Source organism: Equus asinus, chromosome X (genome assembly GCF_041296235.1).
Source record: "Equus asinus isolate D_3611 breed Donkey chromosome X, EquAss-T2T_v2, whole genome shotgun sequence".
NCBI classification, from domain to species: Eukaryota; Metazoa; Chordata; class Mammalia; order Perissodactyla; family Equidae; genus Equus; species Equus asinus.
The window spans coordinates 138,674,848-138,698,833 of record NC_091820.1 but is presented as its reverse complement, the minus strand read 5'-3'; the positions used below and the strand labels follow the sequence as shown (position 1 = coordinate 138,698,833).

General features: G+C 56.7%; 1 protein-coding gene across 9 annotated transcripts in view; it reads right to left on the bottom strand.

Annotated features, from left to right (window-relative positions):
- Window positions 1-1,225: 1,225 nt before the first annotated feature.
- ATP2B3 (ATPase plasma membrane Ca2+ transporting 3) overlaps window positions 1,226-23,986 on the bottom strand; it is a 71,548-nt gene continuing 48,787 nt past the window's right edge. For 3 of the 9 annotated variants that reach the window (XM_070502531.1, XM_044763987.2, XM_044763988.2), the window contains 4 exons: window positions 22,819-22,926; window positions 20,893-21,075; window positions 15,305-15,458; window positions 1,226-4,232 (listed from right to left, as the gene is read on the bottom strand). In XM_070502531.1, coding sequence (XP_070358632.1) covers window positions 4,207-4,232; window positions 15,305-15,458; window positions 20,893-21,075; window positions 22,819-22,926 — 471 coding nt within the window. In that variant the 3' untranslated portion in view covers window positions 1,226-4,206. Of the gene's footprint in view, window positions 4,233-15,304; window positions 15,459-15,795; window positions 15,863-20,892; window positions 21,076-22,818; window positions 22,927-23,986 lie in introns of those variants that run through there. The other 6 variants (XM_070502527.1, XM_070502528.1, XM_070502529.1 and 3 more) reach the window with 4 other exon arrangements.

The following is a 23,986-nucleotide window of genomic DNA, read 5'->3' as shown; positions in this document are numbered from 1 at the left end:
CAAGATGGATTTGCTATTTTTCTCCTTTCTTGGCAGCTTCCCCAGAAAATGTGTCCTCTGGCACTGCCAAGTCTAAAAGGGTGATGTGTGGAGAGAAGAAATAGAAATGTGAGGAAACGAGATGCAAAGTCTTGGCGCCATGGCCACAGTAGTCATTTGTAAGTCTCGGGCCAGAGCTGCCTTTGTCACTCTGCTGGTGAAGCAGAGGGGATGGGCCACGGAGCACAGATGTTCCTACTCACAGGTGTTCAAAGACACCTGAGGAGTGAAGGAATGAATGGGGGAATGACCCACGGAGCAAGCGAACGAGTGAAATAATGGGTTTTCTTTCCGTGGCTTTGGGTTAAAGAGGACGTAGGTGACTGGACCCCTTGTGCACTGCTGGCGGGAATGTAAGATGATGCAGCTGCGGCGGGAAACACTTGGACAGCTCCTCAAAAAATTAAACACAGCATTCCCATATGATCCAGCAATTCCACTTCTGGATATATACCTAAAAGGAATGAAAGGGGCTCAAACAGATGTTTGCACACCCATGTTCACAGCGGCATGATTCACAGTGGCAAAAAGGTGGAAGCAACCCAAGTGCCCATCGACAGGTGAACGGATGAACAAAATATGGTCCATCCACACACTGGAATGTTGTTCCGCCTTAAAAGGAAGGACATTCTGACCCGTGCTACAACCTGGACGGACCTTGAGGACATCATGCTATGTGAAATAAGCCAGACACAGAAGGACAGCTGCTGTATGATTCCGTCTGCATGAGGTCCCTACAGCAGTCAGATTCATAGAGACAGCAAGGAGGACGCAGGTGACAGGAGGTAGTGGTTCATGGGGACAGAATTTTAGCTTGGGAAGATGGAAGGTTCTGGGGATGGATGTGTCAGGGTTCTGGCGTTTGCGTTGGTGTGCTGACGTTGATTTGTTGTGATCATCTTGGGCCCTCCACCCCCACTCTTCTCTGGGGACAGCGGCCTGGACATTCACACCAGGCCCTTCCAGGGCAAGACAGTTAGAGCAGCATCATGCGCATCTCCGCTCACAGCGCCTCTGCCCCTTCAGGCCAGGGCAGCCTCTTGCTGTTTGTTCCACAAGGTTTGGAAAGGTGGCCACACCCCCAGGGCAACTCTGCCACTCTCAGCTCAGCGAAGCGCATGAAGACGCCTCTCTTTTGTTCTGGACGAAAATTCACCAAATAATAAATCACACACGTTACCCAGACCGGGATTGTAGGAGCCTTTCATTTTTTTTTTTTTTTTTTTACACAGAAATTTTGGTCTATTCTTTAAATTAGGAAATTCAACTACAGACTTTAAATTATTATGCATCTGTGGTCTTCCTCATTAAGATATTTTTGTTCATCTTTATAACAGGCAGATAAAAATGTAAAACATACTTAATAACTGAACGCAGTTGACCAAGCCATTCCAGGTAATATAATGCTTTAGAGAGAGGGGCTGCCTGCAGAGCCAGGCCCCTCAGCCTGAAGCCTGCGGAGAAGCCAGAGCTGTGGTCCGAGCTCCTGGCGCCCCGTTTCTGAAGCCCACGCCCCGCAGAAAGGCGACCTAGGGACTAACGATGGACACTTTGTACAGCAGCACTGAGGGAGCTGGATGTTGGTCTATCAGCGCGTCCACAACAGAGAATGAGAAGAAGCCCGTGAGTGCGGCATTATGCAGCGTATCTTCTTCAATTTCAACATTTCCAATTTTATTTCTTGTTTAAGAACACACAGACCCTCAACAAATTGAGTTGCCCTTTTTGTTGTTGTTTAAACGAGGACATTAGGGAACAATTTACAAATGGGTGACATTCTCAATGTGCCCTTTGGAAAAAAGGGATGGCTTTGAGTTATCTGTAGCTGGCATTTTAAGTGGGATTTTCTTTTCTAACCGAAATTCCTTTGCCCGAGATTTGACTACTCCTGCTCAGGGGTGACGTGACACTGATGTTAATGTGGGCACCCAGAGTGTTGGACGTCGGCCCGGACACTCAGATGCAGGTGGTGGTAGATGAGCCCCTGCTGGTGGGTGCTGGAGAGGGGACGTGATGGGCCAACCAGCCTTGCCACCAGTCCAGCTGCTGCTCAGCTGCTGAGCATGCGCAGCCACACCTGCAGTTTCCATGCTGACCCTACATCCCTCAGCTCCCAGCTGTACCCTAGTGACTCAGCCCCGCGCACAAGCGACAGGCACGTGTGGGAGCTGTGGTCAGACCCCAACAGCCTCCCTGCAAAATGTGAGACAGATGCATTCAGAAGATAAAAGAACCTCTGCTTTTTCTGCATTTCCCTCTCTGTTAGCATGCATTTGGGGGAAACTGAGGCTTGGCACACTGGGTGCCCACACTGCAAGGAGAGGCTTCCGAGGGAACCGTCTGGGGAGCCCAGCCCCAGCTCTCCCCGCCTGCAGACCAAGTGCTCAGCTGACGTGGTGGCACTGACCTCCTCAGCCTTCTGGACTCTCAAGAAAGAGCCACAGGTTGATTAGAGGCACAGCAACGAGGTGCCATCGCTCCCAGGGGCTTCGCTTCTGCATCCGCTTCCCCAGTGTCATATAGGTGGCTGCAGACACAAATCCACGCCTTTGTGGGTCATATTTGTCCTTAAACGAGAAGACTAGGGTCGGAAGAGCGCTTAGGCGGCTGGTGACTGAGGACTTTTCCCAGTCGCTTTAGAGGTGCCTAAGTGACAACTTCTTGGCCTTTGCCAAAGCAAAAAGTGTTAATCCAGGCAGCAGCGCCGAGGGGGCTGGGGTCTGCACTGTGCCCATCAGCTCCTCTTCCTCTGCGCTTTCTGTCTGCCTCGAGGCAACCCGCCTCCACCTGGCTCTCCCGCGGGGTCAGGCGCTGCAGGGGGCGGTGCTTCATGCTCTTGAAGTTGGGGTGGGGACAAAGAGAGCCCACCAGCTAGAATTCAGGACTTGGAATTGGAATTGAAACCAAAAAAACTTGAAAACAAAACTCCCCCTTCCACCCACTGGAGGGGGTCATTCTCATCAATACTTTGGCATTTTCCTTTGAAATACAAAATTCCATTGAAAGGTTTTTTCCTCTGTAGGCAGGGGTCTCAAAGTGCAAACGTTCCGACTGTAACTGCTCCCACCCCGAGCCCCCCCATCTTCTCCTCCAGACTCTCACGGGTGACATTCCCAGGAAGTGTGCCCGGAAGACCCGGAGGAGGGACGGTGGAAAGGAGCAGAAGGTGGGCATGTTCCCAAGCGACCAAAAAGATATTCTTGCTGTCTAGTTCCCTGAAAAAACCCTGCCTCAATAAATAATGAAATTTCAAAATGAAAACACTTGATAAGAAGAATGGAAGTATCATGCCAATAAATAGTTCCTTATTCTTTAAATCTGCATCGTCACACATGTACGCATATGTCTATACGCACACACATTTCTGTGCACACGCGCATACATACAGACTGCACACGTGTCCTGGGAAGGGCGTGCTCGGCAGGGCAGGTACATTTGCAGGCAGTTCCCAGGGGTGAGCTGTCTGGGTGGGGGCATCCTTCCCGGCCCTGCAAATCAGCACTTGCCTTTTTTCTTTTTGTAGGAATCTATCGATCCAGTTGCTCACGAGTGGGTGCAACGAAGCTCCCAATAAACCGAAACCGGCCCCCTGCCCCAGCGCATAGCCCAAACGGACAACATCCGGTGGAATTGGAGTGTTCATTAAAAAAAAGCCTTGATAGAAAAAAGGGGGGAACATAGCTCTTCTGGCTCTCTAGTTTCTCCTTCCTCCTCCTCCTCCTCTTGCTCCTCCTCCGTCTCCTGGGTCCGGGTAAGAAGCCTTGAATGGACTGGCTTCCTGCAAGTGCCATGGCCGAACCCTCCTTGCAGGCCTGTGCTGCCCGCCCGAGTGCGCGTGTGTGCGGGTGTGCGCGTGCCAAGAGCAGTTCTGCTTAGAGGGACGTCTCCACGCTGTGGAGCGGGCTCCCGGGTCTGGAAGAAAACACTGACGAGGTAGCTGACTTGGTGCCGTGCGTGGTCAGGTAGATGCCGCTGTCTATGGCATTGTTGTTCTGGTTGGGGGACGGAGGTGGGGGGGCTCGCAGACGGTCCTCGTTCTCGTCCACGTCCGTGTCATCGATGAGCGGGATGTTGTGGGTGTAGTCATTGATCAGAAACTCGGGCGTTGCCATGAAGTTATGGATGGAGGTCTTGGATTCCGGTTTCTCCAGGCCTTCATAGAGTGAGCTACGGAATGCCTTCACCACCCGGATCTGGATCAGGAGGTAGAGGGACAGGGGCCCGAGGTGGGAGGAGGGAAGTAGGGAGGGAGGGAGGAAGGAAGGAAAGAAGGAAGGAAGGAAGGAAGGAAGGAAGGAGACAATCAATGGCCGGCTGGTGCTGGCGAGCTCCGTCCTCGTCAATGGCAGGGGGCACTGCATGACAAGTGTTCAACCATTGGAAAAGAACATTTGGGGCAGCTCTACCTGGCTGTGGTGAGGGTTTTCAGGTTTGGGTCTCAGTCTCATCAACTGATCCACAAGCAGGACAAATGGCAGTGGCTCTCTCTAGGCTGACCTGGACAGATATTCTGGAACTCAAGTGATGGACGCACTGGACTCTTGGCTCCCCTTTCCCTGCACCGGCTTAGGTGACCCCTGGGCTCTTTGCCACATCTGAATTCCAATTTGGTAGAACAGAAAGATGATTGGAAAAGGGACAATGCTGGAGAGAGAGCTCTCCACTTCCTCTTACCAGAAAGTCGGAAGGACTTGCTGGTGAGAGAAAGTCCTCAGCCAATGGGCACATTGCTGGCCTTGCTTGAGTGGGTCTCTCTCCCTGGCTTCTCTAGGGACCTCTCCTCTGTCCCCTCAGGTCTTGTGGCCGCAGCCAGCACCTGTCACGGCCAGACCCATCTGGCCACCAGTCTCCCTGCTGCTAAGCTCAGCGGCCACTTCTCTGTCTCCATCTTATTTGATCCCTCAGGGGCACTCAACACAGCAGACTGCCCCTCTTTCTGGAAACTCCTCCTTGCTTCCCTGAGATTGCCCTTGCCTGGCCCTCCTCCTACCTCGCTGGCTGCACTGGCCCCGTCTCCTCCACTGCTTCTTCCTCTGTCCCAGGGTGCCTCGGGGCCCTGGCCTGGTCCGGCCCCTCCTCCTCTCTGTCCACATCCCCAAGCCCATCTTCTAGCCCTGCCTATGGCTCTGGGGTTCATCTGGCTATAACCGCGGACTGTGACCCAGGTCTCTTCTCAGAGCTCCAGGCCCAAGAGCCCACCAGGCCCCCATCTGGAGGCAAAGACTGAAAATGGTCCCACTTTTGATTTGCGCCCACCAAACCTGTCCCGCTCGGATGCCCTGAGGCACTGTGGCGGTTCCTCGCGTCACCTTTGGGCTCCCTGGCCTGCAGCTGGGTGCATCTGATTAGGTTGCCACTGCCCTTTGCAGACCCTTCCTGCCACCAGAGGCCCTTTGCAATCTGGTGCTCCCTGCCCCTCCAACCTCGCTTATCCTGTTCTCTCCTCCTTCTCTTCACCCTCCAAGTCAGACAATTTCTGTCAGTCCCTGAAATCCACCAGGCTTTTCTACACCTTGTTCCCTGGTTGCCCTGCTGGCATCTACAGACCTCAGCTCAGCATAGCTCCCCACAGAGAAGAGCTTCCCACAACGCCCTGTTTTCAAGCCACTGTGGCCCTCTGGCCCAGCTGAACTCAGGCACCCCCTGAGTCCCGCACCTGCAGGAACCTGCTCCCAGAATTAGCTCCTCGGTTTCTTTAGTCCCTCCCTCCCCTGGCTGCTCCACCCTCTCTTACACATGTGCTCAAGTCTCATAGCGTTTACAAGCCACAGAGCTGCTGCCTCTTTTGGTCCCTCCCTAGTCCCCCAGCCTGGGCTCCCTCTTGCTTCTAGAAGCCAGAGTTGACGAGAAGGCCTCTGCTGGGCCCCACATGAGCCAGCTGGCCTTGTGCTGGGATGAGAAGCCAGCCCCTCCCTATGTGAGTGTGTGGACACAACATGAGTTCTAAAGTCATTTCCAGGCCCAAGGTTCTAGGGTTTGGTTTTCTTGGTGTAGACAAAGTGTTGGCAAACTGTGGCCCAAGGGCTAACTCTAGCCCCTAGCCTGGACTTTTGAATAAAGTTTTACTGGCATGTAGCCATGCGCATTCATTTATGCACTGTCTATGGCTGTCTTCGAGATCCAAGGGCGGAGCTGTGTGCTTGTGACAGGGGCCTGGCCTGCAAAGCTGAAAAGCCTGACCCTCCAGCCTCGAGAGGAGAGTCTGCTGCTCCTCGATTAGACCATGAATCTCACTGTCGACAAGGAGTCCCTTCCAACCCTCCGGCACCTGGACCTTGGGGCCGGCCTTGCTCAGCCCAGCTCAGTGCTCCCAGATCAGTTTAAACCAGGCCAGCCTCGCAGTCTTTCGAGTGCAACAAAGGGGATCAAAGAACTCCAGAAAATCGATATTTTCTAACGTCATGTCTTAGATCTAGTTAGGGTTTTCTCTGAATTTGGGGAGCCACAGCTTCCTGATAGCAGATGGCCACTTATTTGCACTCAGTTCCTTAGCTCCCCCAGACTGGCTTCGGAGATAGGGGTAACACAGAAACTGGGAATCATTTGATATTTTTAATGCAAAGAAGTAGAATTCACTTTTTGTAGCCATTGCAGATGTGGCCTCATTATTTGGGCCTCTTCCAGTGGGGGAGCCACGGCGGTGGCGGAGCACCTACTCCAGCTGCTGGCCACACCCCTCAAGTCACAGAAAGGAAGGCAAATTGCCCTTGACCCCTGGGGCCTCTGTGGTAAGTATGCCAGCAATGGTCCGATGACCCTGGCTACAACCTTTCCACTCGCTAAGCTGGTCCCCTCACTGCAACCTGGGTCACATGCTCAGGCCAGGCCCCTGCTCAAACCCATCCTCAGGTCTCCTTGCCCCTGGCTGAACTCCAAAGTCTTCGCCCCAAAAGGGTGGCCACCCCTCCCCTCCCCAGCTTCTGCTGCTCTGGCCTGGCTGTCATCAAAGACTCACTTTAACAGCAGTCTTGTCACTGGCCTCAAGGAGAGGGATTGTATCTGCCCCATTTGCTGCTTATTGTTGGAGCCTGGCACAGAGCAGTCGCTCAGTCATCAACAGAGGGTGCCAGGGCCGCCCGCTCAAACCTTCGACTATTTGGGGCTCTCAGCTCGCCTCGTGTCATCCTGAGTCTCTTCCAGCTTTCCTCCAGGTCCCATTTCCCCACATTCACATCTCGGGCTATTAACAAATGGTTTTGTATTGGTCTCATGACGGGGTGTTTCCAGGCCACCCAGCGCCGAAGGGCACAGTCAGTTCCTGGGACACTAGCGCTGGTTTGGTGAGAAACAGCAAAATGTTTCTGAGGGGAAGGCCTGAGCCCCGGAGGCCTGAGCTCACACACGGGGGCCAAGGACGTCCCCACAGTGGAGTTTAGTGTGTCCCAGTGAAAGCACCATCAAGGCTGAACGGAGCCAGCGCCCTTGTTGCCTCCTCAGGCTCCTTGCCCAGCCTGGGACCATGCCAGAGGCCCAGGGCGGGGTCCTCAGGCCATCACTACCTCTCCATCACTACCATGCCATCACTACACTCCCAAAGAGACCTTGCTGCCCTCAAAGCTGTCAACGCCGCGCACAGCCCACAGACTGCCTTGAGACCATAAACGCCCTTGGCAGCACCTCCGCCTGAGTCTGCAGCCACGGCCCACCCCTCCCAGCAGGCCAGGCCTACGCACTTGCTGCTCCTTCACCTCCCCTCGGATGGCTAATGGGCCTCTCAGGTTGAAGGAGGCCGAGGGCAACCCTCAGCCTTGCCCCCACCGACCCTGGCCCTTGCCTGGTCTGCCTGCCCCAGCTCCAGATGGACTGTGGAGGCACCTCGACCCCGACCCCAGTACCAGACATCAATGGGTCCTGTGGTCCCTGGTTCCCAAACCTCTTCACTGCTGCCACCATGTCTGCCGGGGTTTGGAGGCCCCTCGGCAACCCCACCAAGGGCAGAGACCCTGCCTGCCTGGTCCCTTGATCTTTCCCGGCTCCTGCCTGCGTGGCCAAGGTGACTTTTCTTTGACCTTTGAGCCAGACCCTGCCCTCCTCCACCTAGCAGGTGGGGACTCCGAACATTCCAGCAGTGATGGAGCTGCTCTGAGTGCCAACTGCGGTGGTGTTTGCCCCAACCTGTGCAGCGTGGGAATTCATCCAACTGAACCCCCCCCCCCCCAAGGTCTATTCTACTGTGGGGCAGTTTAAGAGTAAAAGACAGACATGAAAAGCACATCCCCGTGAAGATCACTCCTAGGGTCACAGCCCGGAGGGCTGGGAAGGCCGAAGAGGATCAGCTCGGGCTGGGGCTGGGCTCTCCCATAACTTCCATCTCACTCAACATGAGGCCGACGTGCCCCCCACCTCCTGGCATCCGAGACGTGGCCCTGCTTCCTCCTTCACTGCCCAGGCACCCCATCCCAGTCCCCGCACCCACTCAAGGATGTCGCCCAGCCATCTGGCTCTCCCTTCTCTAGGTTACTTATCTGTTCCGTCTTAAGAGAGACCCTCACAGCCTCCACCTTATTTCCCCCTGTTCTCTCCTGCCCCCACTCCCTGGGCACCTCCCCGGCTGGGCACTCAGTACTCTGCACAGCACACCCCTGCTTCCCCGCTGGACACAGTCTCCAGGTCCTCCTCCTTTCTCTCTCCATCATCTCATGTCCCAGGGCCCCAGGGCTCGTCTTTGGACCTTTTCTCATCTTTGTCTACAGCCACACATTTCTTTTCTCCCCTGGCCTGAAATCCCAGCTGGCTGCTCACAAGTCCCACATCTCTGTCTCCAGACTCTGGGCTCCACTTGCCTCTTCAGCTTCACCCCTGCCCCATGCCTCTGCCCTGGTCTCTCTGCTGCTGCCCTTGACCTCCACAGTCTATTCTCAGCACGGTAGCCAGAGCAATCCTTTCAAATGAAAGCCAGAGCTTGTCACCCTCTCCACTGGTCCAAACCCTTCAATAGCTGTGTCTTCCTCGAAGGAAAACCTGAAGTCCTGCTGGGCCTGCCATTTTCTTCCTCTTCCTCCTGTACTCTCCCTAGCATTGGCCTCCTGGCTTTTCCCCAAGCACATCAGGCACACTCCTGCCTCAGAGCCTTTGCATTGGCTGTTCCCTGTGCCAAGAAGCTTCCTCTCCAGTGAGCCTCCTGGCTTCCGCTCACCTCCTTCCCTATTTACAGTCACAACTCCTCATCTCCTCTTGCACCACTGCACCTCTTCTGCTTCATTTTCTCCCCAGCACAGCTCATCTTCAAACACCCTACACATCCCATTATTCTCGCGTCTGTCTCCTCTCCTCAAAACACGAGGCCCCTGAGGGCAGGGGTCTGTCTGGTTCACTAATGTCCCCAACACCCAGAATGGCACCTGCATCCAGCAGGGGCGCAGTGGGTGGGTGCTGAAAGTAGGGGACCTACACAGCCTGGCATGTGGCTCTCCACCCACTTCACTCTAACCAACTAGCTTGAGTCTCCCCTGGGGCTGTGACAGCTCCCTTCCCCTGTCTAGACTCTTCTCCCGCCACTAGGGCCCATGCTGGCCTCGTCTCCTTATTCGGAAGTCAGCTCACATATCCAGTCTCCGAGCAGCTGTCCTGGACCACCTTATCCAAAATAGCGCCCCAAATAGTTCTCTTGCTCTGCTTTCTTCTCTGCTGAGGCTCACGACCACGTGCACTTGGCATAAGCGTGCGCCTCTGTTCCATAATGGCTGCCTGCCCCTCCCCCTGCATGGAAGCCCTGGCCTGCCTTCGCCTGAACCATGAGCTCCATTAGCGGGGGCAGGGCGGGTGACACTCCAGAGCCACAGAACCACCCCAGCCACACCAAGCTGAAGCAGAAGGGATGCTTGCGTCAGACTCTGCAAGGTGATCATGCTCCTGATGGAGGGCTGGGGCACGATCAGAGGGGTGGAGGTCACAGCTGAAAGTGGGTGTGCCTCGCTTTTGTTTCAACCTTCAATCGCTCGAGTTTGCAATGCAGGTGGGGGTGAGGCAAGAAGGGATGTGAAAGCAGGGAGGCAAGCGAAGGCTGAGGGGACCCCCACACTGTTGAAGGAATGCAAAAAGGGAAGAAAAACAAAAGAAGAGAAGAGAAACATAAAAAGAAAGGCTCCTGAATGATGACAACAGTAACAACAGAAACTGCCTGATCCTCCTGGCCTTTTCTCCCCTGGGCTGTGGTGACAAGCAGGCCCTGGGGATCACCGCACTCGCAGCCCTCGGCTCCTGTCTCACCACCGAGGCCCACAGAACTCAGAAGTCTTCCGTCTGACAGCTGCCCTGCCCTTCTGCTGCTCCCTCAAAGCCCCCATATGCTTGGCAGATATGCCTGGCTCTGTACCAACCACTAATCCAGACCCTCTGCGAGAGGAAGGGACCTGTCAGTTCCCCTGGCATACGGGCTTTGGATTTAGAGCAAATTCTGGATGCAGCAGCCGTGGAGAGCCATAGGAACTGCTTGCTGGGAACTTTGGGGTTCCCAGGCCCCAAATCCTCCCTGTAGACGTGAGGGTGAATCATGACTTGAAAGCAACACAAAGAGGTGTGGGCCACCATACCCACAACGAGGGGGCAGCACGCAGAAGGCTCCCTTTCCTCACCAGGGAATCAGGAAACACAATCATGCAAATTCCAGAGTTGGCCTTTTCACTGAGTGATTGAGCCGCAAACCAAACTAAAGACATGGCTTTGTGTACGTTGGCAAGCCAAAAGTGCTAATGGCTGGTGAGTTTTGTGAAAGTTACCTCCTGTCCTGTATGCATGCATGTGTGCCCGGGACTCAGAAAGCCCAGACATCACACTGAGCTGACCCACGCACAGAGAGTGTCCAGCTGCAGGACCTCCAGTAAGTCTCCTGAGCTCCCTGGGGGCTGGCTCCCAGCTCTGGGAGTCAGCTGGGAAGTGCCTACCGGGGAGGGCTTGGAGCAGGGGTTCTGGGGTTGGCCCTAGCCTGCGAGCTGGCATGTGCTTTAGGAATCACCTGGAAGGTCCTTTCCCGCGGCAGGGCCCGTGGGTGCAGGAATGCTCAGGCAGGGCAGGGCTGATACTCTTCCTAGTGTGGAGACAGTGTGCACACTGTCCAATAGCCAAGAGAAAATGCCAATACACTATTCCCAGAAACCCAAGTGGGGAGACTCGGCTCAAAATCAATGAACTTCCTGAGAAAGAAGCAAACAAGATGCCTTCACTTTGCAGGGCTCCTTCCTCTGCGGGGCTGCCTTAATGATGGCAGCTGCATGTCTCCCTGGGCTCCAGAGGGTGTGGCCAAGAAAATCGTGGGGGCTCACCTGGCCTGGCTTTGCCACGTTGGACAGAAGGTTTTCATGTTGCAAAAGCCAATTAAAATAAAGCAACTGCCCTGATCTCTTTCCAGCACAGTTAATCAGAACTCACCAGCCCAGAGGGAGCCCTTCTGGCCACACTTGACCAAACCCACTGCCCGCCCCTGCCCCTTTTGCCAGGCTGGGTCAGGAGCCCTCTCACGAACCACTGCAACAGTAAAGATTTGAGTACAGAGGCCCAGCGTTGCTGCTGGAGGGCCATTGAGGCTAGCTGCTGGCAAACAGGCTTTGAGTGTGTGGCTGGGGAGGGGCTGGGGTGTATCTGTGTGTCCCTGCTCACAGCTGGAGGCAGCCATCCAGCTCCCTGCTTCTAGTTAGTCAACCCAAGTGAACCCCATCTCCAGCCACACCTTGGGGATCTTGACAGCCAGCTGGGGGAGTGATGCTGAGCTCCCAGCAGCATTAGTGTGTCAGTGTGATTCGGGCAGGAACAGCGGTGACTGACATGCCAATAGGGGATTGACTAAAAGTGGTTGTTAAAGAATGCTCTTTCCTGAGCCACTCAGATGGGCCGGCCTCAAGGCCTCAGCTGAGGTCCCGTGAAATGAGGTGGTGGCTTGAAGGGGAAGGTGCTACACCCAAGGCCGAGAATGAAATGATTGGGATGGGGGTGGGGGGGGGTGGCCGCCAGGCCAGGCAGAGAGGAGAAATGGCTGAGTGAGCGGGAAGGAGGCAGCCAAGGCCATCCTGGAGTTGAGAGGTCGTTGCGTGCGACTGTGGGAGTGGGGACCGTATTGGGACTTGCAAATCCAGAAGCAGCAGAGGTGCATGCACACATGCAGGAGGGCGTCAGGGGCCGGCTACAAAGCAGGAGTGGATGTGAATGTAGGTGCACTGAGCCCCAAGGGTCACTGCATCTCTAACCCCCCGTCACCCCTCTGGGGGCTCTCCTTTCCCTCTGGCACCGAGGACATTCTCCGGCCACTTTTTGCATTGGTACTATGTGCCAGGGCCTGTGTTGGTGAGCAACGTCACCGATCACTCTGGCCCTCAGGCTCCTGTCCACACCCCGCACTGGACCTTCCACCTGGAGAGCCTGAGGTTCTCGGTGGAAGTGATATTGGACCAGAGGCCCTGATGTGCTGGAGAGACCTGCCCCCACACCGGGGACAAGGGGCAGGCTGGCTGGGCAGTGGGCGAGGAGGATAGGAACCTCCGCCTGAGAGCCTATGAGCACTGCACCTCACACGATACTGCCTCTTGGCAAGGCTGGGAGCTCTGTCACCACCTGCCCCTCGCCTTCCTTCTGACAAGTTCCAAGAGAGGGTGAGGGCCTGGGGCTAGCCTCTCTCTGCTAGGCCTTCCCCTGATTTGTAGGATGAGGGTGCTGGCTTGGTGATTTCTCGGGGTCTTCGCAGCTCAGACTGGGGGCCGGTTCAGAGTTCCAAACCAATCTGCCACACGGTGCGGTGATGCTGGCAGAAAGCGCTTTTGGTCGGCAGCTTCAGAAAGCAGGCATGTCCCCCGGTGTCGCCTGATCCTCCAACCAGCATCTTCCTCCACAGCAGGGCCCTGGCCCTTGTGAGTTGGGACATCAGGATCCCCTTGCTGTCACACCAGTGCCCTCCTCAGACAGAAGGTCCTCAGCTCTCACCGGGGCCCTGCCAACTGCTCCTTGCCCAGCAGCATGTGGTGTGGAAAGGGACAGTGGCCCTTCTTCTGGCAAGACACTAGTCAGGAGTGGCTAGTGACCAGTGGGAGGAGTGGCATCTCTCCCACTGTTCTTACCAGGCACTGCTGGGCTCCCAGAAGTGGGAAGGGGGTGAGGGACACACGGCTGTAGAAGGAGGGAAGGAAGGTGCTAGAAGCCAAGGAAGAGAGGAGAGAGAAAGGGAAGAAGCCCAAGGAATCCAGAGGGAGCCAAGAGACTGCAGGCCTCACCCAGGAGCGTGGAGGGGAGGCCCAGGCTGGCCCCAGAGCGGAACAAGGCCAGAGCTGTGGAGAAGGCTGAGGGGCATGCAGTGTGGGGACCTTGTTGGCTGCCTTCACCCCAAGTCAACAGTCAGGCAGATGGACAGACAGACAGACAGAAAGAGCAGAGAGAGATGGTAAAGAAACACGTGGAGGAAGTCAAGGGGGAGGCAGGGACAGGAGCAGGTCAGTGCATGCCCCTTGAGCAGACTCACGCCCTCTCTTGTCCCTTTGTTCCAAGAAAGGAAGGTGCTGCTGCCCAGCCGGGTCCTGGCCAAGGCGCACCTGGGAGGACACGCACCAATTCTGTCCTTAACTGACTGGCGAGCCGTCTGCAGACCTCTCTGGGTGGAGTTGTGGCAAGGCCCCTCTGGGACAAGGCCAGAGCTTTCCAACCCACCTGTGACAGCTGTTGGGCAATATCTGTGGCCCAGGTGGGTGGCCCAGTGAGTGTGTAAGGGAGCTGGAGGTGTGGTTTGGAGGAGGGGTGTGTGCGCGTGTGTGCACGTGTGCACGCGTGCGCACACACGCACACACACACACACGTTGTTTCCGAAGGGGACAAGGTGGCCCGGTGGGGACGGGTGCGGCCCACATCCCTTCCTTAAAGGGCAGAGTGGCCTGAAATGACAGCTTAAGCAAGAGGAGGGATGGCCCCCATGGGGGACCTCTCACCAGTTCCTAAAAAAAAAAAAGAAGAAAAGACAAAAAAGAAAAGACAAAAAAGGAAAAAAAAAAAGGAAAAGAGAAGAAATTGAGCAAAACCCCAATCCCAGAATCTGAGGGGCAAGGCGCAGGTCACATCCTGTCTGCGGGAGGGCTGTGCTCCCGGGGGTGAGAGCAGCCGGGTCACTGGAAGGAAAGGCAGGAGGCAGCATCAGCCCATCCCGGCAGGGGCTCTGGGCTCCTACTGGAAGGTTTACTGTTCGGTTTTTGAAATCTCGAGTCTGTTCTGAGAAGCAGGCAGCCCTGGAGGGGGTGGGCAGGGCAGGGGGCTCACACGGTTTGCTGTGCTCTCTCTCGTTGGGGGAGCCGTGGGTGGCAGCTTCAACAGTCTAGTGGCTTTCCCTTTGTCTTTGTAAAAAGATGTGAGAAATTATGGACGTTTCTCCCTCTTCAGGACAGGCCCTGGGTTCTCTTTAAAATGTGACCGACATGGCGGGAACGTTCCATTGGAATGTAAAGAAGGGGATTGATTTCTCCCGGCTTCTCCTCGGAGGAAAGAGGAGAAAGAGTGTTGACCAGATGGGGTTAAGACCTTCCAATCCCGGCCTGTTTGGAAAGAGCGAAGGTGCTTTGGGAACAAATAGAAACGGAGCAGAGCGCAGGCTTGGGGCGTGAGGAGGGCTCCAGTTGAGGGACACCTCAGACACCACTAACAGCCGGTGGCTCAGGGCAAGGGCCTACAGGGCAGGCAGCACCTGAGCAGGAGCAGCTGGCCACCACTGAGCCCACCTGGGGACATGTGATAGCAGCCTCCTGAAGCTCACATCAGGTCTACTGCTTTTGGAAACCACTTCAAGGAGAGTTCTGGAAGCTGCCACTTTAATCCCAAGTAGGTGGGCTGGATTCTTCCCCTGCAAATGATGCCAAAAAGGCACTTGCTTCCCGCTCCAGCCCCAGAAGGTGGCCCTGAGCCTGCATGCATCCCTTTCACAGCCCCACAGGACACCGACCAAGGCCCCACCCTGACACCAGACGCCACCAGAAGTGGCCCAAGTTCATGAAGAACTATCAGCGAAGGCAGACAAGTTCAAGAAAAGAAAACCAAGGACAGAAGGAGCACTAAATGAAAACCAAAAAATCAAACAAAGAAAAGAACAGAAGGTCCAGCAGTGCCATGGGTTCAATACATTTCATAAGAGAATATGGCTTTGGAGAGACACCATCTGGGCGGGAAGGACTGGACAGGGCGATAAAGAAAGAACGGAAAAGCCACGGTGAGCGGAGGATGCAAGACTGGAAAAAAGAGAAGAGGTGGGAGACTTTTTCTCCCCCAGAGATGCCATTTATGAGAGAAAAGGGGACTCAAGACTCACTCCCAGCGGCACTGGCGGGATTGGCAGCAGAGAGAATTAGGTGAGTAGGGGTAGAAAGATTGGTTACGTCATGGAGCTGGCTGAGGACCGAAGACCGCCGGCGCACAGCACCCTGAAATGAACCGCTTCTCTTGAAGGTACTCACTACCTCCATCTGTGGGAGAGAAAATGAGATAAAGTTTGGCTTGCACTGTTGTCCGGGCTACCGCACGGGGGTGGGGCTGGGCGAGGACAGGGGCCACACTGGGCACATATCGTGACAGCAAAGCCTCATCTGAGTCACCCCGCTCCCTGGGAGCTGACGGTGCTGCTGATAGGGCCATGGCCGAGGCCAGCCTCTGCTTCATCCACTAAGAGGGTTTGCTGAGCAAATGATTAGCACTCAGAAGACTGGGAGGGCGGGGTTAACCATCGGGACACACTACAAACGTTTTAGAAAGAGTTATTTGCATTCACGATATGCTCATTGCAAGCCACTCGTCAATAAATACCTTTGTCTGGCAATACTTTGTTATCCTAGGTCAGTAGTTCTCAACCTTTTTTTCCGCCCCAACACACCTGAGGGATGTGATATGCTCCCATTAGAAACCAGGCTCCCTGTGGTAGCGCTCCTCAATGGCATGGGGACCATGGCCAGGGGACTCCCTGGGCCGGCCTTCCTTTACACTGCTCTAAGTGGTGGGGGGACATCTAGTGCCCTGCTGGGAGGTGCGGCCATCACTCTCCTCTGTGGCTCGGCTCGTCCAATCAGCGAATGAGGGGGCTCCCCGTGGGAAGCTTCAGCGGAAGAATGGATTTAAAAAGAGGGGGAGAGGGTTTTCCAGAAGCACCTGCTTTTTCTTATTAGAACTCCTTCCCACAGAGCCACAGGCATGGCTGGAGGGAGAGCAGAGAGCCTGCATGGTCTGGGGAGCAGAGATGGCTTTTGCTTTGTCCCCCACCCTTTAAGCTTCCTAGGAGCCAAAAGAGACATGAGCCCCAGGTGGGTGAACTCGCTAAGCGTCTCAGTGTCTTTGGACTTCCTGACCCTGCCTTTGACTGGCAGGGGGTCTAGGGCAGGTCAGACCTGGGCAGGAGAGGGCTGTGGCCAAGTGGCCACAGCGGGTCTCCCCATCGGGAGGCCATGTGCCTAGATTCTGGGAGGCCAGCCCAGCATGGGGCACCTTTGGCCGCCTCTGAGGGAATGCCCTCAGTGGGAGGGGGGAATCTCTGGCCTCAGAAGGTGGATCTATTTCTGGAAAGTGCCATACAGTTCACTGGATGATGTGGGCAGCAAAGCAAGTATGCATTTCTGGAGCCCGGAGCACACCGGCTCCCTGCTCTGGGCCATGGCCAGGGGCCCCACCTCACCCGGGAGCCCTGTGGTGGCCAGCAGGGTCAGCAGGGTATCTGACCCAGGGCCAGGCTTCTTGAAGGAAGGCAGCTGGAGTGCTCGGATTCCCCTGACCCCAACCAAAATGAAGATGTCAGTCATTTCAACCCCTGGATGCGTTGTGGAAAAGACATCAGGTGTACTCGGCCACCCAGCCCCTTCTCCCAGTGTATCCCGTGAGCAAGGTGCACCGAGCACCCTCGGGGGCTGGCACAGTGCCAAGTGCACTCCACAGCACTGAAGGAAGATGACCCCTGCCATGATGCCACCGTCTCCTTGGGGGACATCTCCTCCCTAGATTAAGGAGACACTCCCAAGGCTGTGGACACAGGTCTGTCTTAAGAGGGGACTCTTACTGTGGCAAAGGCAACGAGGGAAGGGAAAGACGCCTTTCCTGCCTCTGATTTGGTCTCTCCACGGGTGTCCCAATGGGATGACGGCATCAGTCAAAATACCACAAAATTGTCGTCTCCCCCCAACCCCATGCCCCAGAAGCCCACTTGCTGCTGAAGCTTCTCATTGGTCTATAATAAATAGAATGCGAAATAGACCACGTCGTGAGTGCTTCTGAAAGCTCTATGTTCTGGGTTTCCAGGACTCTCTTTTGTTCTGGAATGACACCCTAAGTGTCTGGTGCATTAATACGTTAGTATGGAATGACGGTGAGAGCAGGTAGCAGGTTACAAAATGCCTTCACTTAGCAACTTAAAAAGCTGTGTTGGCCTCTAAAATCTGGGGAGGAATTTTGTGCTTCACAAAATCCAGAAATCTAGGGCCAGCTGCCTAAAGAATATTTCTCTTGGCTTGAGGTGGACATGCTACCTGGGGGCTTTATTTCTCCTGGGTTTTATTTCTGTTTTTCAAGTAGATATTCTGAATCAAAAAGAAAGATGCTCTTAAAAAGTGAGCTAAAGTGGCCGACTGGCTCAGCGTCCTTGAGCACGGTGAATCCAACATGGTAAAGCCAAGACGCTGTGGAGGGATGGAGGTCTCTACGGAGCAGACGGGGAGTGCACTAGGGGACGGGGGGGGGGGGGGGGGGGGGGGAGACTTGCGCCCTGGCTAGCTCACGCTGTCACTGAGTGACCTTGGGCGAGTCCCTTCCTTCTGGGCCCCTGATCAGCCAGTCTACATGGGCACTGACAGAATAGCCTGGACTCCAAGACTCCAACTGAGGGGACCCGCTCTACTAGCCAGGCAGCAGTGGCAGGCCTGAGAGCCCACGGGCACACAGAAGACAGACACACAGGTGGCCAAGGCACCACTGACCTCCCGCCAGATACCTCAGATCGGGGCGGGGCTGCTGTCTCAGCTGCTGGAAAAGCCAGTGCCGCCTTAGGCTCGTTGATGGGAGTGAAATGGGCTGACTCGCAGCAGAACCAGGGCCAGCACAGGGTGGCTGAGGGCTCACAGCTGAGCGGCCGGGAGGCACGGGGGTGACCTGGACATCTGGCTACAGAAGCTACTCCCGTTCTTCTAGCGGGACATTCTTCCCTGGCCACACTGACTCAGAGGCTCGGGACGCCAAGAGGGATGAGCCAGAGACCTGGCCTGGTTCTCTCCTGGAGAAGCCCCTTGGACCCTAGGGGAGCTCCTTAATCGTGGAGTTCTTTGGTGCCATCTCACCCAGCCCTACAGGATCCTGAGCTTTGGGGGCAGCCCAGGGCATGGTAGCTTTGGAAAGTTCCCCGGGGCATTCTGCTCCTCACTGGTCCCAGCGCCCTGGGTGGAGAGCACAGATGGCCGTGTGGAGAAGTAACTGCTGTAAGTGTGTGCTGTGGGCGCATGAGGGCCAACGGTGGCCAGAGGGACTGGACTCTGAGGAGGGTTCACAAGGTGGCAGCCTTTGAGTAGGCTGCTGCAGGACGAGGAGGGGCCCCGAGGGGACACAGCGGGAGCTGGGGAGGCCTGGGGCCCAGATAGCGGCCTGTATGGAGGTACAGTGACACGGGGATGTAGAGTGCATGTCTGGAAAGGCAGCAGGGGTTACAGGGCTGCAGGGCATGTGGGGTGACACCAAGAGCCAAGGGCTTGAAGGTCACGGTCAGGACCCTGAACTTCACCCTTAGGACAGGGAGAGAGTCTGCATGGCCACAGTGTGGAGGGTGGCCTTGCAGGGGCCGGCGGAGCAAAGGCTGGCAGAGCAGGAGGGAGGTTGGGAGTTCGTGCTGGAGCTGGGGCTGGGGCCCGGGGAGGAGAGAAGGTGTCCTGTGAGGCTGGGCCCCATGAGACCCCCAGGGGTTGTGTGGGAGCAGCTGGCAAGCCATACACATCCAGAGGGAGCATGGGACCTGGGGCGCAGGCTGCCCCAATGCACTTTGGATGCATTGCAAGGAAGATTCTTTGGGACAAGCCTGTGGCTACGTGTGACGACAGGCTGGAGGCAGACACTGGGGAGAGGTGCGGTCTCAGGTCCTGCCTCAGGCCAAGGGGCCCACAGCAGGAAGTTGCTTAAACAGACTCCGCAGAAGGGCCTGGCCAGGTGCATAGTGGTGTCCTTCCCTCTCGTGGGACCCTCAGGAGGAGAAGCAATTGGAGCTAAGGTCAGGGACAGTGAGGCTGGGCGTCCTGGACAGAGTATGGAGAAAGGCCAGAGGCGGGCCGGTGGGAGGCCCAGGAGGAGCAGGGAGTAATAGGTGTCACTGGGTGCTATGCTGAGATAAGGTTGCAGGGGGCCAGGGTGGCAGCAGGGAGCCTCAATCCAGGCAGAGATGCTGGTAGCTGGGCCTAGAGAATAGGGGGCAGGGGGTGGCTGAATTGGGGACGTGCATTTCAGGGGGAAGAGCCAAGCCAGTGGGCCACGCCCATGCACCAGGTGTGGAACAGACAGGAAGAGGGTCCAGGATGGCTCTGGGGCTCTGGCTTGGGCAGTGGAGGTGACAGAGCCATTGCTCAGGAGCCGGGGGGCTGGAGGAGGTAGGCTTGGGGCAGCGGAGCCTATGGTCTGGGCCAAGCCCAGTGTGGGTGCTGAGGGGCATCTTGGTGTGGGTGTGGCACTCTCGGGTTCCTGGCTGGAAGGATGACGAGGTGGTGAGTGAGGGTCTTCGGGTTGCGATCTGGAGGCTGTGACGGGTGGGGCAGGCCGTGGGGAAGAGGCCAAGAAGAGACCAGTGTTTCCAGGGCCCAGTGGGGCAGGTGGGCAAGGGCTGAAGGAGAAGCTGACGAAGGGGGCTGCAGCTGAGAGGGGCCTGGTGACCCAATGGGACTGAACGCTGCCCCTCCTGCCTTCCCGACTAGGCGCAGTGCCCCTGGGGCCAGGGTCTTTTCAGCATGCGGGAACCACAGTGGGCAGACCAAGGTCTCAGTGGGAGGCAGGGGTGCCAGGCAAGTGCGGACTGGGAGCAGAGAGCAAGAGGGAGAGGGGACAGCAAGCAGCCAGGGGGAGCAGGGCCAACTGCGCTTTCAGAAGCAGGGAGGACAGAGCGACAACCTGACCCGCAGAGCTGGGAGGAGTCCTCGCAGACCTTGGCAAGAACTGCCTCTGGGACGTCGAGGGCAGAGGCCAGGCCACAACGAGATCATGAGAGAGTACAAGGGAAGGATGTGGAGAGACAGCGAGTATGGAACATTCTGGCAAGAAAGCTGGCTGGGAAGGGTTAGGGGCAGAGATCGGGGTTGGCTCTGGCAGGCAGGCTCTCATGGAGCCTTCATAAGTGCCCATGGCTGGGTGCTCATGGTGGCTGTCTGACTTCATAGAAGACTTCAGCTGACAGCCTTGGCCTTGACCAGCTCTGATATGTAGAGATTGGGAGGAACAGAGAGGACCAACTCAGTGGCCAGCGTCCGCTTCCCAAATGAAATCTTCCACAGAATTTACCAGATAACCCAGTGAGCGGTGAGCTCGCCAAAGGCTATTTGAAATGGGTATCTATCTCATCCCCAGAATGTCACTTCCCGGTGACCAGGGGCAGTTCCAGCAGCTACACAGACAGCAGGTGGTCCACGCCCCGTGAGAGCCAGCCACTGGTCACAGCACACACCTTTAGCTGATACCTGTGCCCAGCAGGAAGGGAGGGCCATCTGGGCTATGACGGAGGGGCTGGGGACAGGCCATCTCAGCACCACAACCGCCAGAGGGCACTTGTGGGTATGGCAGAGGGACACCAGCAACTGCCCTTGTGATGCTCTCATGGCATCAAGACCCAAAGGTCTCCCTGTTGGTCTAGGGCTCATGTCGCTCATTCTCTGCCTCTTGCTTGCTCGCACGGCAGCTTACCTGTGTCTGGATCCGGTTGAGGCCCCGGAACCAGAGGATCTGGCCTCGGCGGAGCTCGCGCTCAGCATGGTCGATCTCTTCCTCCCCCTCGGCCAGCTCCTCGTCAGCCATCTCATCCTTCCCGGGCCCATGCCCTGCTTCCTTCAGGCACTTGAGCTGGCTGGTGGGGATGGTGGCAATGACCTGGGGAGCCAGAGGCAAGGGACAGCCAGCAGAGGTGGCCATCAGAGCAGGGCTGGGCCTTTCAGAGTGGGAGCTCTGCCGGGGCTGGGAAGGGACCCAGGCTGCCCCACTTCCTCTGACACAGGCTTACACTGGTGTCTGCACCGCACCCCGCTGCCCCCCCCCCCACCCCCCGCATTGTGCACTGTTTCCAAAATGCCTCTTCCTGCAGGCAGACCTGGGGACTGGACGTCCCTTCCTGGTCTCTGAGGCTGCGTAGCTGCGCTGCCTTTGCTTGGTGCCAAATCCCACTCCCTAGAGGGAGACACCAGCCTCTTTCCTTTGGAGGGTGTTGTTTTCAGTGTTTAAGCAGAGAGCAGACCGAGAACAGTCCCCAGGGAGCCGGGAGTGGAGGGCGCTGGGGGCTGAGAAGGTTTCCCAGGGAGGTGGCAGGGATGTGCGTGCCTATGGCTCCCCCTCCACGGAGTGCCGGCCAGAGGGCCAGAGGAGCAGCCAATGCACCTTCCTGCATAGTGTGTGCCCTAAGAGATTCGCCTTGCCAGAGAGGGTTCTGGCCTTGACTCCTGGCTCCTGAGAGGGGACCTCTATGCCTCTGGCACATCCTGCCTGTTGAGAAGGTCTTGGTTTGCCAGGGCCTAGGGCCCTGCCAGGCAGTCTATGCTGACAGCGTGATTTGTGGTGGGGCCTTGGGCCGCACACAGCAGCATGACCTCCAGGGCACAGAGACTGAGTAACTGAGGTCAGGCCCTCGGGCGCTCCAGGCCTACAGGACCCAGCCCCAGTAAAGTCCCTGGACACCATGGCTCCAGGGGAGCTTCCGTGGTGGCAGTACTCTGTGCGTGTTGTCACACGTCATTGCTGGGAGAAACTGTGCTGCCGCTCAACTCCACAGGCAGGGGACCTGGAAGCTCCTGCCTGGTCTCTCCCGGACCCGCCCTACGTCCACTTGATCTGAGACTCGCAGCCTCCAGAGCTGTGAGAGAAGACCACGTGTTGTTGAAGCGGCTCATCTGTGGTATTTTGCTGTGGCGGCCTGAGCCAACTAAGACACAGGGCAAAGTGGATCCTGGACTCAGCCTTCTACACCAATGTTCTAGAATTCTGGAGAAATGCTTTCAGAGGCCTGCTGTGCAACTGTGGCCTGGGCTGCCCCTCCTGTTCTCTGACCTGCCCCAGCACCCAGCTTCTTTCTTCCTAACATAATCATTGGGCTCTCTGAACTTCCCTTGGCGCCCGGCTCTCACTGCAGCCCACAGAGATTGGGGTGTCCGACTTGCATCTTCCATCAGCTCAGAGTAGTTTCTCAGTTCCCTTGAGACTTTCTCTTTGCCCTTGGAGGATTTAGCAGGGTGTCGTTTAGTTCTAAACATGTGGGGATTTTCCCAGCCACCCAGTTTTAAGGGACAATTTTCAGCTCCTATCATGGGAAGGGGAGTGGAGGGTGGCTTTGCCAGGGTCCTGTGACATTTCAGCCATGGCCTTTTGTGTTCTCTCTGCTGGCACTATCACTTGTGGTCGTGTGCCTGGGTCATGGCATGTCCCAGGCCTGAGCCCTGCTGTGTGGCACCGCCCACCTGAGCAAGCCGCAGGCTTTCCTGGGCACAGGCTCTGAGGCTCCAGAGCAGGGAGCCGGACAGGGGGCCCTGGGCTGCCCACCCTTCCCGGTCATTGTGCCCATCACTGGGGCTGTGGCAGAGCAGACAAAAGGGGGGTGCTGGGAAAGCTGACAAGGCAGACACTTACCTGTCCCCAGACCAGCTCCCCAACGCCAACAAACAGGCACCAGAGCCACTGCTCCGTGGACAGGGGGGAGCAGCTGAAGGGCTTCCCGCCAAACTGGACGATGACAATCTGTGGAAGACGGGTGTGAGGGAGGCACGTCCAGCAGTGGGCCCAGCCCAGCACAGCTCCTGAGCCCGTCCTCCTCCTCTAGCCCTCAGGGTGCATCCTGCCCTCCGGGCCAGCCCAGCCCCCTGCGGGCTTGGCCCCCTGCAGGCCTGGCCTGGTCAGAAAGTCAGAGGGCCCATCGGTTCCCCCAGCCGTGGATTAGCCATATTTCCAGCTCTGTGAACTCAATGCTTTAACATCTGCCCTGCATGCAAATGCTGGGCACACCTTGTTCTGGACACCCTGATGGCAGACACAAGTCATCTTGCCTGGTCCTCCTGCTCCCTCATCAACCCCTCCCTCCCAGGGCCGAGCTTTTGAAATACAGGCGAACCAACCCAGTGCCCACACCCCAACCACCTCCGTTCCTGGGCTGTCACCCTCCAGGGCCCTCCAGGGCATTGTCCTCCACCCCAGTCACCCAGGGCCCGTTCCCAGACAACCAGGGCCAGCTCTACAGCCCAGAGCCCTGAAATGATTCCTACTAGCGAGTCCACAGCCTGCTCACCCCACCTCACAATTTTCTCCCCCGGAAACCGCAATAAAGGCTCTTTGCTGCCCACGGTTCCCTGCTCTCCCTCTGCCTCCTGACCAACCCAGGGCTTCCCTGGGTGGTCACTCACGGTGTGGAGGGCCCCCTCCTCTAAGAACCATGAAGAACAAATTATCCTGGCCTGTTGGCCTCACTATGCCTCACATTTTCAATCAAGACACTCTATTTTTGAATGCTCAGCGCCCCCTGGATTGCTGACGGACCAGCCTGTCCAAAACACTCTGGCAGGCAGAGGCCGGTGTGTCAGCACTGGGGACAGAGGGCATCTCCAAAGGAACCTTCTGGAGTTATAGTGGCCTCCCACCAAGGAATCAAGAAATGGGAGTGGCAGGCCTGGAGGGCCCTGTGGGAAGGTCAGTTCTGAGGAAGTCCCACTAGACCCCTCTGGAACCCAGGGCAAGGCTGAGGTGTTCTAAAGATGAAGAAGACCTGCTCTGTGCGTCACAGGGAATGCCGGGAGGGGTGGACCTG